This window comes from Mustela nivalis (genome assembly GCF_964662115.1).
Source record: "Mustela nivalis genome assembly, chromosome: 10".
In the NCBI taxonomy this organism is placed as follows: domain Eukaryota; kingdom Metazoa; phylum Chordata; class Mammalia; order Carnivora; family Mustelidae; genus Mustela; species Mustela nivalis.
This window is the reverse complement of record NC_139029.1, coordinates 94,653,742-94,669,535: the sequence shown is the minus strand read 5'-3', so window position 1 is coordinate 94,669,535 and position 15,794 is coordinate 94,653,742. Positions and strand designations below refer to the sequence as shown.

The 15,794-nt window shown below is 40.1% G+C and overlaps 1 protein-coding gene across 10 annotated transcripts in view; it reads right to left on the bottom strand.

Annotated features, from left to right (window-relative positions):
• The window catches only part of CHD1L (chromodomain helicase DNA binding protein 1 like), a 143,615-nt gene that overhangs the window by 27,725 nt on the left and 100,096 nt on the right, over nt 1-15,794 (bottom strand). For 3 of the 10 annotated variants that reach the window (XM_082685108.1, XM_082685103.1, XM_082685109.1), the window contains exons 6-12: nt 13,685-13,766; nt 10,065-10,227; nt 7,920-8,075; nt 6,447-6,539; nt 4,644-4,740; nt 2,692-2,765; nt 1,412-1,522 (exon numbers count right to left, since the gene is read on the bottom strand). In XM_082685108.1, the coding sequence (XP_082541234.1) occupies nt 1,412-1,522; nt 2,692-2,765; nt 4,644-4,740; nt 6,447-6,539; nt 7,920-8,075; nt 10,065-10,227; nt 13,685-13,766 (776 nt within the window). Of the gene's footprint in view, nt 1-1,411; nt 1,523-2,691; nt 2,766-4,643; nt 4,741-6,446; nt 6,540-7,919; nt 8,076-10,060; nt 10,228-13,684; nt 13,767-15,794 lie in introns of all 10 variants that reach the window. The other 7 variants (XM_082685106.1, XM_082685105.1, XM_082685107.1 and 4 more) reach the window with 3 other exon arrangements.

Genomic DNA, 15,794 nt, shown 5'->3' with positions numbered 1-15,794 from the left:
TGTTACTGTTTGGAAAACACTCAGGTCCAGGACTGCTTCAGTTCTTCAAAAAGATTATCCTGTATTGAATTTTGAGTACTCCAAGGGGCTCTTTCTTCCTCATTTCAGACCGTTGCAACATAATGCTACTCTTTGATCGTGAAGATGAAGAAATAGGTAATGAATAAATAATAGCGCAGTTTTCCAACACCAACACTGAAAATGCATTTGTTCTGACCCTTCCAGTGTCTCCTAAAACCATCCCTGAGACAACAGAGAACGTGATAAATGGCTGATTCAGGGTGCAGTCTATAATAATGGAAGCAAGTGAAGCAATCTCCTTATGGTCAATGATTCTACCTAACCCATCTTTTATGTACTCTTACAGTACGAGACACTTCATAAATGCTTTCTAAGATGGAACTTTCTTTTTAAAAAGATGTTGATCTCTCCTTAATAGAGGACACAAATCCCTTTAGTGTTCCCGCATCTATTGCATCAAAATTAGGTCTACAGGGCACCTATGTGGCTCAGTCAATAAGTGTCTGCCTTCGGGTCAGGTCATGATCTCAGGGTCCTGGGATAAGCTCTCTGCTCAACGGTGAGTCTGCTTCTCTCTCTTTCCTTCTGCCCCTCTACCCCACTAGTGCTCTCTCTCTAGCTCACTCTCTCCCAAATAAATAAATAAAAATCTTAAAGAAAAAAGAAAAAAGATTAGATCTACAAAAAATAAGATAATGAAACTAAGTTTCTGTAAGATCAAAACTAATTTAAGGTGGGCCTGCTCCAGGAAATAAGAATAATTTCATCTCTGAGAACTGACTTCAAATGACTGAAGTGTCTATAAAGGCAGTCTTTAACTGGTATAGCACTATAAATAACACATAAAATATTTATGACTTACCTCATAAAGATAATGTTAAAAATAATTCTAAAGAGCTGGCGATTTCATTATAATCACAAGTTTTTTTAAAAAGGGATATTTATTAGGCTTTTACAGCACGATTCCAGAGCTACTTGTGGAAGAGGGTTAAGTAGCAAACAGGTTGTTATCTTACTTCCCAAATTCACAACTGAGGAGGAGTGTTTTCTCTGCTGAATGGGAGTAAAACTGTACACGAATTACAGACAACTTCTGGGACAATCCCAGGTCAGTGGTCAAAGCAAATTAAAATCACTTTCCAACAACCCCTGGTTCCAGCCTTATTTCTCTGAGCTGGCAGCTTAGAGAACTTGGACAGGAAAGAACCCCATGCTAGGAGTCCAAAACTTTGATCAATTTACGGCAACTCCCTCAATTTCCCTTTTTTATGTTCCTTGTTGATGACCTCACCTTTCAGAGAATTAGGGGAAAACATACTAATGGTTGGGATGTAAAAGTACTGTATCTCCCCCTGATTTGTCTGCTTTTGCCAATGCCTTCGTGGCCTACCTGCCCTGGTACTCAGGAGAAAAATAAAAATAGGCTGCTGTCCAAAGTTCTTAATGGCCAGGTGTCTCTCCTCTCCTCTCACAGAACCATCCACACGCTCATAGCTGTACCCTTCACACAGAAAAAGAAAAGAAACAGAAACCCTTTTCACATATTCTTTGGGTAATAAAACACTGTCAGCTCAAAACCAAACGCTAATTTTGTCCTTTTTTGTATAAAGGTATGCCCCTACTTTCAGCAAATCCCATGGTAAAAATCTAAATTTAGGTGATATTTGTTTTACAAAGAACTCAACATAATATACCTCTCTAGGTTTTTTAAATACATGCAGTCAATGTATTTGGTGTTTGTGGGGTTAAAAGTCAATTCTAACTATCCCAACCCTGAAGCACACTATGAACCATACTGTGCGTAGTTTCCAATTCTGCCGAGAATTCTTATGCAAGGAGGAAGATAAGCACTTAGGAGCTCGTGAGTGAGCCTGCCCAGTGGCCCAGCAGCTGCTTTTCAATGAAGCTTCAGGTTTTCCACCCATCAGCACAGACCCCTGTCAGGAAGGGGAATTACATGCTCAAGCCCTGTTTGTCAATCTGGGGATCCCTCAACATGCTAATGGCATTTCCTGCAATTGTCCAGTGGACCAGGTACTGTACTGTGGTACTTAGGGGGCATCAAGTGGCTCCGAGAGATCTACTCTGAATTCAGGTTTTAAACAGCAAGGTCTGAAGCTGATACTCCCTCACCACTGATTTTAAGATTAGTCAGTGTTACAGCCCTTTCCCAGCATCCCACATACATTTTATTATATATTAAACAGAATCTTCAGGTAATAACTTACATTCCCTATTGTTTATATAGAAAAAATATCCCTTTCCCTTGGTTGATAAATGGGATCTCTATAATTTCATCTTTTTCTACTGATCCTGAGTAAGTGCTCAACTGCCGAACTGAATGGTGTAAGACACCGAAAGCTTTTTTTGTAAACATTTTCAAAAACACTCAATAATTCTGCAACTCAGATTTTTTTCCAGTGCCCATAATTTTAAATCACATTGCCAATGGAATGTACGTTTATTTCTGCCCAGTCAGTCCTTGTGTAAAACACCTCTCTCCTTACTTTCTCTCCTTACTTTCAATCTTCGGTCCAAAATAATGTTCTTTGACTGCTTTCCTCTGTAACATCTCCACTCCACGCCACCCCCCTGGATTACCCTTCATGGACCTATAAGACTGTTAAGTCTAAAACTGGCTTAAGCAACGTAATGGCCAAAGAATGTCACCTCTATAGTCCATGTAGTCTTGGAGAATATCCAACATCTGGGTCATCTGGGAGAAAAGTAAAACTCGATGGCCCCTGGCAAGAAAGAGAAAAGGAAAGTCTGCCAACTCTAAGTATTTAAGGTGAGTTTCCCTCAGGGGAAACTTACCAAAGAATCCAAGTTTATAAATAAATGAAATTCTGAAGCAGAAATATAGATACCATAATCACAGAGACTTCCCTCAGAAATGCTAAATGTTCCACATAAATAACCACATGTAGCCATATTCTGCAGAGCCTAAGTTCTCAAACTACAGATATTCCCAGGAGCATGTGTCAATGCACCATGGGGAATAAAAAGCCCCAGGATAACCTCTTTCTGAAATGTCAATTTACTAATGGAAAGAATTATACACATCCATTTTAACAGCAAAATAAAGGTACGTGAAGAACAAAGTGCAAAATTCAAACGCACAAAACCCAACTGGAAATCCTGAAGAACTTGTGGTGAGCCATCTGTGGCCATTCTCTAGTTGAGGGTATAAAATCACCATCCTCTCATGTATAGCTGTATCTCATATCCCATATATGATACATTAAAAAAACTAATGTATAGGGAGAAGAAGGGAAAGGAGGAAGCAAAATCAATTAAATCAAGAATAAAGATAAGGCTACATACAGTCCCATGCTATCAGGTATTATTTTAAGTTTTCACAAAGAAAGAAATTAACACTGTAAAAACAGGAGTCTCATTAGGAAAACTAATTTAACTGAGCTTGTGATGTGTGTAAAGGAAAAATTATGAAGAACTCCTTCAAGACTCCAGCCCTAAACGTATGGAAAAGGCGCTGAAGTTGAAGACCTCAATTCTAATCCCATCTCTGTCATCTGCTGGCTGTGTGACTTTAGACAGGCCACAGGACCACTCTGGGCCTGTTTCATCACCTATGAAATTAAAAGGTTGTAAAGATGTTTACGGGTCCTCCTCCACCTCTAACACACTTATACTAGATATATCAAAGCCAATAAAATACATCGAGACATGCAATTATTTGGCTTGCACATTCCTAATGTTGGGTAGTTTTGCCAAATCTCAGGTCTTACGGTTAGTTCAGGCTCACTTGACACAGTTGCGCTGAAGAGACCACTTTGAAATCCTTGGGAAGCTGGGCTTTTTCTAGACTTCTTTGTCCCTCTGGGGACCAGGAGGATGAGGTAGAGGCTGGATACCAAGCCACTGAACATTTAGCTGAACCTTTAAAGGTTCCAGGAATGACTCAGTCTTCTGCTACCCAACCCATGTTTCTGGGTAAGAGTTCTGCAAGTTCTCTTTGAACAAAACCCTACAGGTTAACAAAGATGCATATTTACTAAGCCCTCATTAGGTGCCAATTCAGTGTAAGGTAACAGCAGGCAATTAAGAAAGAAATGTTTGATGTTATCTCTGTTTTGGGGAAACTAAACAATACAGCTGGAGTAATGAGATTCCTACACATCAATTAAACAGAGAGCAGATTAAGGGAATGCACTGCCAAATGCTGGATTAGGATCTTAGGTGCTGTAGGAATTCAGGAAAGGGAAGGACGATTATGGAGGGCATAGGGTGGGGTGGGATGGGGTGTGGGTGTAGTTGCAGTGAAGGTGGAACCCGAATCAGGGTCTTTAAAAAAGGACAACTGGAATTAGTCTCAAGAAATCAGTGAATTCAGGCACCTGACTGGCTCAGTCGGTTAAGCATCTGCCTGGCTCAGGTCATGATCCTAGGGTTCTGGAACGGAGCCCCAAACTAAGCTCCCTGCTCAGGGAGAAACCTGCTTCTCCCTCTCCCTGCTCCCCCGACTCATGTTCTTTCCCTCACTATCTCTCTCTCAAATAAATAAATAAAATCTTGAAGAAAAAAAGGAAGAAATCAGTGAATCACCTGGTTTTAAAAAATTATCAGCTCAGAGCAGAAAATTTAAATTAACCACCTACCTGGAATACAGGAATGCCAGCAGCTTATCCAATAGATGAAGTTTCCCACTGGCCTCAATCAGGTGGTCCCCAATCTCAAAAGGCTCTGGTTCCACACCTGTAAAAAAAGGGAACCTATTCCCAATAATGTGTCCCCTGACCAGGGCAGACTCCTTAAGTACAGAAGCTGATGGTGAGGCTACAGCAAGAGGCCAAGCTCCTCCTAAATGACAATGGGCCCTAGTCTCATCTCTCTTTGAGACATTTTATAATTATTTGTATGATAATCTTGGTCCTGCTTAACATCAATCAGAGAGCCTAACACTCCCAACATGCCTAATAAATGCTCACCCAAGGAACAAGCCCACTCTTTACAAGAAGGAGGCACAAGGACATGCTAAAAGCCAGAGAATTGAAAATTTGAGAAAACAAATCAAGAAATAATGCTTAGATGTATTAACTAGTAATTCTCAAGGTGGGGGGGAGGGGTGGCAGTCAGAATAACCTAGAGGGCTTGTTTCAAAATCCACAGTTCCCAATGCCCCCTGCCTTAAAAAAAGATTCTGAAATGTACCTGATTAAAATTCTGTGACATTTGAAACAATTCATAGTGCTACTTACAAATATTCCCTTAAAATGACTCCAGCAAACCCTCCACATTGATCCTATCCATTCTAGTGCCCTCACGGCCACAGAAGTCCTAGAAGTGTTCCAAAAGCTACCCATCAGAGTGAATCAAAAAAGCCCTCATTTGGTATGTAGCTAAAGCAGCACTTAGAGGCAAATTTACAGACATCTCTAAAACGGAGGGGAAGCAGAAAAGGAGGATGAGATGAGCAGAGGTAGGGAAATGGAGAAGCAAGAGAAAGCACTGTTCTAGAAGGCAAAGGAAGAAAATGTTTCAAGAAAGCAGTTATCAACTGTGTCAAAGGTTTTGAGAGATTAATTAAAATGTGAACTGAAAACCATCAGGAGATCCCTGGTAAACCTGCAAAGTTCAAGGGTGGTAATAAAAGGCTGACAATGGAGTGGGTTTAAGACAATGGGACATCTAGGGGCACCTGGATGGCTCAGTTGGTTGAGCATCTGACTCCATCTCAGCTCAGGTCTTGACGTGAGGGTCATGAGTTCAAGCCCTGGACTGGGCTCCACAGTTGGCTGAGTGCGGAGCCTACTTTTAAAAAAAAAAAAGAAAAAAGGGGCACATGGGTGGCTCAGTCATTAAGTGTCTGCCTTCGACTCAGGTCATGATCCCAGCGTCCTGGAATCAAGCCCCACATCGAGCCCCACATTGAGACACATTCTCCCTCTCTAGCTCCCCCTGCTTGTGTTCCCTCTCTCACTATTTCTCTCAACCATAAATAAATAAAATCTTTAGGAGAAAAAAAAAAAGACAATGAGACATCTAATCATGAAGAAATGATCCCTAAAGCCAGATTATGAGACAATCCATAAAACAAGCAGCCCTGAGATCCTTCAAAACTATAATTTCAGGTAAGATCAACAAAGGCAAAAAACAAAAACAAACAAATAAAAACCCCTGAGTAATGTTTCTGGATTATAGGAGAATAAAGAGACAAATTCAGATCTATGACTCGATTTTGAATTTAAAGAGAGAAGAAAATCAAAGGCATAAAGAGACACTAAGGGGACAATTGAAAAAAGTTGACTATGAACAATATATTAGGTTACATCAACATAAAATTAACAGAAGAAAATGGGGGAAAAACTAGACAGTAAATACAGGCAATTCTTTTGAAAAATGATGTGGCCACAGAAATATTCATGAAAAGCAATGTGAGGAAAAAAAGGCATTTGTCTCACCATCAAACAGATATGGATGATCCACACACTTTCGAAGCTGGGACAAGACATTCTGAAGTTTAGCTTTCTTTGCCATCTCATTTTCAAATGCATCTGAAAACAGCAAAAGACAGAGAGATATGGATTACTAGTAGAACAAAAACAAAAAACAAAACAAAAACGCTAAGATAACCTTATTTATTCAGTAATAGATCACTTAAACCTGTAATAACCTCCTAAATTTCACTGAATTGTATTAAGAATTAACAGCATAGGGGTGCCTGGGTGGCTCAGTGGGTTAAGCCTCTGCCTTCGGCTCAGGTCATGATCCTGGGGTCCTGGGATTGAGCCCTGCATAGGATCTCTGCTCAGCGGGGAGCCTGCTTCCTCCTTTCTCTCTGCCTGCCTCTCTGCCTACTTGAGATCTCTGGCGCCTGGGTGGCTCAGTGGGTTAAGCTGCTGCCTTCAGCTCGGGTCATGATCTCGGGGTCCTGGGATCGAGTCCCGCACAGGGCTCTCTGCTCAGCAGGGAGCCTGCTTTTCTCTCTCTCTCTCTCTGCCTCTCCATCTACTTGTGATCTCTGTCAAAAATAAATAAATAAATAAATAAAATCTTAAAAAAAGAAAAAACAAAGAAAGAAAGAAAAGAAAGAACGAACAGCATAGGGGTGCCTGGGAGGCTCAGTGGGTCAGGCCTCTGCCTTCAGCTTGGTCTCAAGGTCCTGGAATCGGACCCTGCATTGGGCTCTCTGCTCGGCGGGGAGCCTGCTTCCCCCTCTCTCTCTGCCTGCCTCTCCTCTCTGCCTACTTGTGATCTCTGTCAAATAAATAAATAAAATCTTAAAAAAAAAAAAAAGAATTAACAGCTTATTCACACAAAATTTTCTTAACTATCAATTTGTTTTAAGGAAGCCTAACTATAAAATGAATTCGGGAGCATGTTGTTATTTTACACAATTCTAAAGTCCTTTCTTTAACTACTGTTGTGGAGCCAAGGGATAAATTAACACAGAGTGACAGACTGTTCTGCTCCTCTCTCTGTTCCCACTCCCAATTCCTCTCAGTGAATCTGATCCAACAAAACAGCTTTGCAATGTGTTAAATATCTGATAGGGTGGAAAGATGAAAGGCATGACTGGCATACCTAGAAGTGTTTGCTTAACTTCCACATAGTAAGGACAACTGCAGGGGGGGCGGGGGGGGGCGGGGGGGGCGGGGGGGGGGAATTTCACAAGTGCAACAACCAATGAAGTCTGTTTTACTGTAAAGACACCCCACACGGTTTCACTGCAGCTTACCTAAACATTATTCAGAATACAAAATTCCATCCGTATTACTACACAAACCAAGTATGATAATAAAATATTTACTCACCTAGTACATGTATACCCACCAGTGCTCATGCCTAGCATTTATTTTGAACAATCGTCCTGGGATAATAATAAAATCCCCCTCCTTGTTTAGTTTCTAAACAATCAAGTGCCCTCTGATTACCTAGGTCTTTCATCAAAATGGCCTTGTAGTATCTTTTCTGCAGTGCTGACATGCCATGGTACAGCACTACCTCTGTCTTCTTGGGAAGCTCTGTAGCTACCTCAGCTTTCACCCGCCTCAACAGAAATGGCTGCAAGAGTTTGTGTAGTTCCCTTGCTGTGTAAGGGAAAAAACAACAACAACAACAAGAGCAGGATAAAATTTTCATGCCAGTTCCACATGCTAGACCAGTATGGTGATTTTTCATAGTACAAGTGAACATAGAATCTTGAACATGGGTTTGAACTGCACAGGTTGACTTAAATGCAGATTTTTTTTTCAATAAATACAATAAATACAGTACTACTGTAAGTATATTTTTGCTTCTTTAGGATTTTCTTTCCTCTGGGTCAATTGACTGTTAAGAATACAGTCTAACACATATAACACACCAAATATGTGGTCGTTGTTTACAACCATTAAAGCATTCAGTTAACAGCAGGCTATTAGTAGCTAAGTTTGGGAAGTCAAAAGTTACAGCAAATTTTCGACTGTGTGGAAGCCATCAACATCCCTAACCCCTGGTTGAAGGGCCAACCATATTTCTTCCTTCATTGGATACTTTTTCCCAATTCCTTCTGAGATTGTTACTGGCTGTCAACTTAAGAATTAGGAACACTCAAAGAACTTAATTTTTAGGGGCACCTGGGTGGCTCAGTTGGTTAAGCAACTGCCTTCAGCTCAGGTCATGATCCTGAAGTCCTGGGATCAAATCCCACATCAGGCTCCCTGCCTGGCAGAAGTCTGCTTCTCCCTCTGACCTCTCCCCTCTCATGCTCTCTCTCAAATACATACATAAAATCTAAAAAAATTTTAAAAAGAACTTAATTTTTATTAATAATTTCTCATCTGCATGAAGTTTTACTGTTTCCAGGATACTTGTGTACTTAATCTGATTAACCACCATAAGAGCTGAGAAGTAGAGGGACAAATAGTATTGTCCCCATTTTTTAAAGATTATTTATTTGAGAGAGAGAACATGAGACTGGAGAAGGTCAGAGGGAGAAGCAGACTCCCCATGGAGCTGGGGAGCCCAATGTGGGACTGGATCCCAGAACTCTGGGATCACAACCCCAGCTGAAGGCAGTAGCCCAACTGAGCCACCTAGGCGCCCAAATTGTCCCCATTTTTATAGCTAAGTTAAGCACGCCTTATTCAAAGTTACACAGCTGGACACCAATGTTGCTATTATTCAGACTCAGTTCTTTTCAATTCAGTATCTTTGTTCCTTCCCCAGGCATCATGAACTTCAAAAACTAGCCTGAACTGGAATTCCGCTGCATGCTGGATTGCCAGGTACAGCAAATGTATACAAGAATGCAGTGAAATATAAATTCCACATAAACAACAAAATAATTTTGTAATAGGAGTATGTCCCATGTAATATTTGACTGGGGGTCATATATTTTATCTGGCAACCCTAAACATGGAGGCAATCGGAGGAGATTCCCAGGTAATCTCAAGCTTGTGGGATTGGCATTTCTGCTGTGAGAGGCTCTTCCAATTCATACTCACCTGGTACATATATCCCTACTAGTTGGCATGCTTAGCACTTATTTTGCACAATCATCCTGGGATAACAATATGGGGGACAGGTAATTCAACAAGGCAGTGGGGCAAAAGTACAAGAGGAAGAAGACTAGACTGCAACTGGCAGCTGTATAAATGATGGCTCCCCTCCTTCGCTTCCACCGCCCACTTATCCCAGACTCTTGGTTTTGATGCACTGTTAACAGAAACCCCCGTGCTATGGAATGCTGAGGAGTGGCTTCTGCCTCAGGAAATAGCACAGAAAGTTAACAAATTACAAAAGTAAAGAAGTTATGTGTTGAAGGAGGGGAGAAGCAGACACTTTCTACTTCTTCCCAAAATGATCCATTAAGCCCTCCTGTAGTATCATGTAACAAATAAGAATCACGAATAGCAGACAACTGGGAACAACCTGAGGGATCTAGCACCACCTCAGTTGTGTGGCTCTTTATCTCCCTAGGAGGTGTCCTCCAGTTATCAATTCTCTTTCTTTTCACCTATAACCCCGTATCTGTTATGCACCAAGGCAGGTTCTAGGCCCAGACTTTCTGGATGATTTCTAGGAAGGGAACTTGCCTGACTCAGACTCCTTCTCAATATCCTGGTAATGCTGAACAAAATCTCCCACCTGCTCCTTGGGAAAGAGATCAGGCTCCACAAAGCTGAGAAGAGAGTAGAGCTCTTGGAGGCTGTTCTGGATGGGAGTTCCGGTCAACAGGAGACTGAAGACTACTGAGAACTCAAATACATAAATGAATAAAGTAAAAAACCCATAAACCAAGAACACCAAGTTCCCCATTACAATCTTTACCTGTACAGAGAGAGGCGTAATTTAATGGGATGACCATGAGGACATGAAACCTGAAGACTGGTTCAAGCTGTATACTAGAGATCTGATATAGGAAATAATACCTCTTCAGTTTTAAGAAGGGGACAGTAATTCTGTGAAAGAGATACTATTACAAGGAGGTAAGGAAAATCACTGTGTGAATTCTGAAGTACTACATGAGCATTTGATATGGCTATCATTATTCAATCTTAGTGGGGATTCAAGCTGTATTTTATTACCCACATGGATGAGTCTACTGAGGCATCAGAGGCACATGGTACATACTCAAGCAGTCTGAAAAAGCTACAGCATCAGCCCCACCACTACAAGCGAGAAGCAAGAAGATCTACACTAAAAGAATGTCCTTCTGTACAACTTTACAGAGCATCACATTCAAAACATCAAGACTTCTAGATGTTTCTGGGCCTTATACAGCCCAAAATGAAAGAAATTCTTTAAATTTTGAGCAACAGGTAAGAAGAAGAATACAAGACTAATGAAATAAAAAGTTAGGAAAGACAGTAATAGGTATTAAGTTAAGCAAAGGACAACCTCTACACCAACATTAATGAGAACTTACACCATTTGAGTTAAATAATGCAGCAAAAGCAGAGATCCATATCCTGTAGATGTTATTTTAGAAACTGAAATACAGCATGATACACTGATACATATATACCCATATGTACATACTTTTTAAAGATTTTATTTATTTATTTGACAAACAGAGATCACAAGTAGGCAGAGAGGCAGGCAGAGAGAGAGTTAGAAAAAGGGCTCCCCACCGAGGAGGGAGCCTGATGTGGGGCTCGATCCCAGGACCCTGGGATCATGACCTGAGCCGAAGGCAGAGGCTTTAACCCACTAAACCACCCAGGCGCCCACACACCTTATTTTAAATATAGAAAACAGTATATTTTAGTTTCTAAAATAATATATATGAATATTTATGTATTTGGGTGTTCACATGCACAGCAAAGGATATGGCAGCAGATGTACCAAATGTTAATGTATGCACAGGAGTATGATTACTGATGATTTTTAATTTTATTCTTGTTTCTACATTTTGATTTGGGAGAGGTCATAAGAAGATACTGATTAATATCAGAAAAGGCAACAGATGGAATGACACAAATAAAACTGATTTGAAAATGTTACATTACTGGGTTTTTTTTTGCAATCTCCTTTTTTTGCTTTCTTTTTAAATTGTTTCATCAATGTCCACCCACTCGTGCCTTCTCTGCTGCTGGGCAATGTTTTCATAGCATTTAAGTATGGGAACTGGTCAGAAAAATGCTTTCAACAACCAACTGACCTCTTTACAATGTGTTCATCATGCAAAAAGCTGGGGTGACCAAAAAATATGAAGTCAAAAAGATCATCAGGATTGTTGGTCACTATAGTCAACTTACACTGTCATATGAGCCAATATATTTATTCACAGTAGTGTCCATTTAGTATCAAAACTTTTAACTGGGTGAAAAAAATCCAGAAACAATCTTTGTATAGTTTTTTTTTTTTTTTTAAAGATTTTATTCATTCATTTGACAGAGAGAGAGCACAAGTAGGCAGAGCAGTAGACAAACGAAAGGGAGAAGCAGGCTTCCCTCTGAGCAGGAAGCCCTACACGGGCTTGATCCCAGGACCCTGAGATCATGACCTGAGCCAAAGACAGACGCTCAACCAACTGAGCCACCCAGGTGCACCTGTATACAGAATTTTTAAAACTTCTTTGTGTGTGATACTTTGCAAATATATCCCATGTTGCTAAATATTCCTCTACATAATTTTTCATAGCAGCCTTACTTTGTCAAGGTACTGTTCTTACTTTGTGAATGTACTTTGTAAATGTAAATGAGGTATAGCATAAATTGTACAACCAAGTCCCTATGTTTCACTATAAATTGCTGCCAGCTCTTACAAACAAGCTGAAAACGATACTGTAAAGGGGGGAAAGGCACCACCCTTCTCCCCACCTCTCAGCCCTATCAATAAATACATTTCTTTTCAACCAACAAGTTGTCTGCAATTCAAACCCTATATCATGCTTAGATAACACAGAAATTCCTCACATAATCCCTCTGAGACTCAGTTTCCTTACGAATAACAAGGAAAGACTCTGGGACTGGCAAGAGAACTTCGTTACTCCACTCCAAACCCGGGGTTCCTTTACAACACCTGGTTCTCTTCTCCCATCATGCATTAGTAAAGTGGCATGGTAGTTTACGAAGCAGTCTCTTATAGGGTTATGTGCCAGAATATGACAATCTCTTGGGAAAAAGATACTATTAAAGAGTCCCTAAAAGAAGGCAAAAGACATCATAGAGCAGAGGGGGCCCATCAGGGGATAGCAATCTTTGAGAATGGACTAATAACAGTGGCCATATCTGCATTACAATGCTAAAAACTACTAACTTTTAGCCAGTAAACAGAGAATTCGGACCTAAGACTTTCCTCCAAACCACCTCTAACTTTATTACTCATTTGTGATAGGACATGTTATACAACAGGGAGCAAACCTCAAATGATGGCCACAGGAATTTGCATACACGGTCTCATTTAAAGATCAGCAAGGAGAAGGGCACTTCTTACTCACAAGCTGTTCCCTTGGCTCCTCAGAAAAGAGGGCAAATCTAGGGCTACACTGACATTTCTCATTTCTCACTATGCCAGAATGGTGCCAGAGATCAAGAGAAGGGAATGAGATTAAGGGTATCACACTTACAAGTATGACAAAGACAAGAGAGACTAGAGCTAACAGTCAATGGCATGCATGTGAATTATCAAATCTATTTATTTATTTATTTATTTATTTGACAGAGAGAGAGATCACAAGTAGGCAGAGAGAGGGGGAAGCAGGCTTCCTACCGAGCAGAGAGCCCAATGTGGGGCTTGATCTCAGGACCTTGGGATCATGACTTGAGCTGAAAGCAGAGGCTTAATCCACTGACCCCCCAGACTCCCCTGAATTATCAGATCTTTAAAAAAGGTAAATGGGGAAATGGTAAAATATGTCAGATGTATCTGCTACTGCAGACATAAGAGTTTTAACAGATTATTTTTAATTACCCCCTCAAGAAGATCAAAAGAGTTGAAACATTTCCAAAAATACAATATATTTTATTGAAATAGTACTTATTATCTGACGCCCAGATTTCAGTAAATGTTGTCTCCTACATAAAAGATAAGAGGAAGAAGTTAGGCCATATTAAGTACCACCTCTATCACCCACAAAATGTTTATTTGGCCCTACAGAAATTCGACTAAAAAAAAAAAAAGTTTCAATTTAACTAACTCTATACAGGTCCAAGATAATGTTTTTTTAAAAGAAGTTGTACAAAAACTACAGACTATCCTGTGAGTTTACCTCCGAAAGGGTCTTATGCAGCAAGGAGCTTTGGTTTTTCAACCTGTGAGCTTCATCCACAACAAGAACACTCCATGGGAAGCTGTGAGAGAAAAATCCAAGCTTTCAGTTTTGTGTAACCCAAGCATCTATCTCATAGCCAAAAAGTCTTACCATACAACTAGCACTAATATTGGAAAGACTAATATTAAGCCCCTTCTACTAGAGACACACTCAAATTGCCTTTTTTTCTTTTTTAAGATTTATTTATTTGAGAGAGAGCGTGTGCATGAATGGGCAGAGGGGGCAGAGAGAAAGAATCTCAAGAAGACTCCACTGAGTATGGAGCACCACACAGAGCTTGATCCCGCGATTCTGAGATCAAGAGTTGGATGTAACCCAGGCACCTCTCAAATTACCTTCTTATCTGAAAGTCTGCCATTTTATATAAGACAACATCTGGACAAGGTACTAAGGGAATTTGTTTTCCAAGATGGGAAAGGTCTGTGCATAAAACCAGAAAGGAAGGAGCTATAGACAAAAAGCAAATGGAAATACTTATGACTACCTACTATGTACCAGACCCTATGCTTGGTTGGGGCTTTATGCCTGTCATTTAATCAAAAGAATATGGTGAGTAGACACTGTTCTGCTCATTTTATCAACAAGGAGACTAAAGCTCAGAAAGGTTAGGTGACTTGGTCAAGGTCATAAAGCTAAAATAAGGTAGAGCTGAGATTTAAACACAGAAGAAAAATCAAGAGAAAATGATGTCACAGTAGCTTAAAAAGTGCTTTAGATTTAAAAATGGAAAAGCAGTGAGTAAGATCAAATGTTACAGACATTCAGGAAGATATATCCATTGGATATACTATGGAAGTCATCGGTGGCTGTTCCTAGAGCACACAAAAAATTTCAAAATAAGGAAAAATATGTATGTATGAATATGTTCCAAGCTGATTTAAAATAACAAAAAGTTGAAAATAAATAAGTCCAATTATACATGACATATTATTTAGTATTTTAAATACTATGATCATCTTACAATAAAAAGGCCCATGATAACTAAAAAATGTGTAAATATTATGTATCTTCTCACAAATGAGAAACCATGTGAGAGACAGCAAAGTGTCAAGGTCTTTAAATTTTTATTTTGTTTGCAAACATTATGTAATCTCATTACATTTTTTTTTTAAGATTATTTATTTGAAAGAGAGAGCACAAAGGGGAAGGAGAAAGTGGGAGAAGCAAACTCCCCACTGAACAGGGAGCCAGAGGTGGGGCTCAATCCTAGGACCCTGAGATCATGACCTGAGCTGAAGTCAGACACTTAGCCAACTGAGCCACCTAGGTGCTTATTATATTTTTCTTATACTTAAAAAACAAAATGTATATACAAGACAGAACAATGGAAAGATAGTGGGTAGGGAAATAAAAATCACTCAAAAACTGAGAAAGATCTACAGCAGATGTTGGCCTTACAGGAAAGAAGCCCTCTTCCTCTGAGAAAATCCAGAAAATAGGTGCAGAAACAGAAACCTAGCACCATCTACCTATTGAGAGCAATGCAGCTGGAGGGAAAACTGGGGGTCCAAAGAGAGTAGGAACTGGGATCATTCCTACTGGGTAGCACTTGGAGGAGATGCATTTAAGCATTATGAGGAATAGTGTCCTACTGGTGTTGGAGAGTGGTCACGAGATAAGGTGGCAGAGTAGCCATAAAATAGCACCTGGCCTGTTAAAACCATCATTCAAAACAATTTAGGTCCTATCTCCTTGTGAAGAACTGGGTATTAAAGTCTTACATAGAGCAGGCATGCAGTAAAAGCTTATTCAGTGAAGCAGCCTACAGGGAGATGGATGTGGGCTCAGTGGAAGAAAGGAGGTCAAATCACTCATCAAAGAACACCAAAGTACACTAAAGGATGCTCCCTGGAGGGGAAGAGGTGGGAGTGAATTCCAGCAGTGAATGGAGAGTGGGATGAGGGAACTTCTAAACCTTTTGACCCGAAGATTTCGTAGGTCTATTATCAAAAAATTTTTTCATATTTTTCACATTGGTATATATACCATTTTAATTCTCCACTAAACCTCTTTAGGGCAGATATTACACTTTCTGACTCTTCTCAAT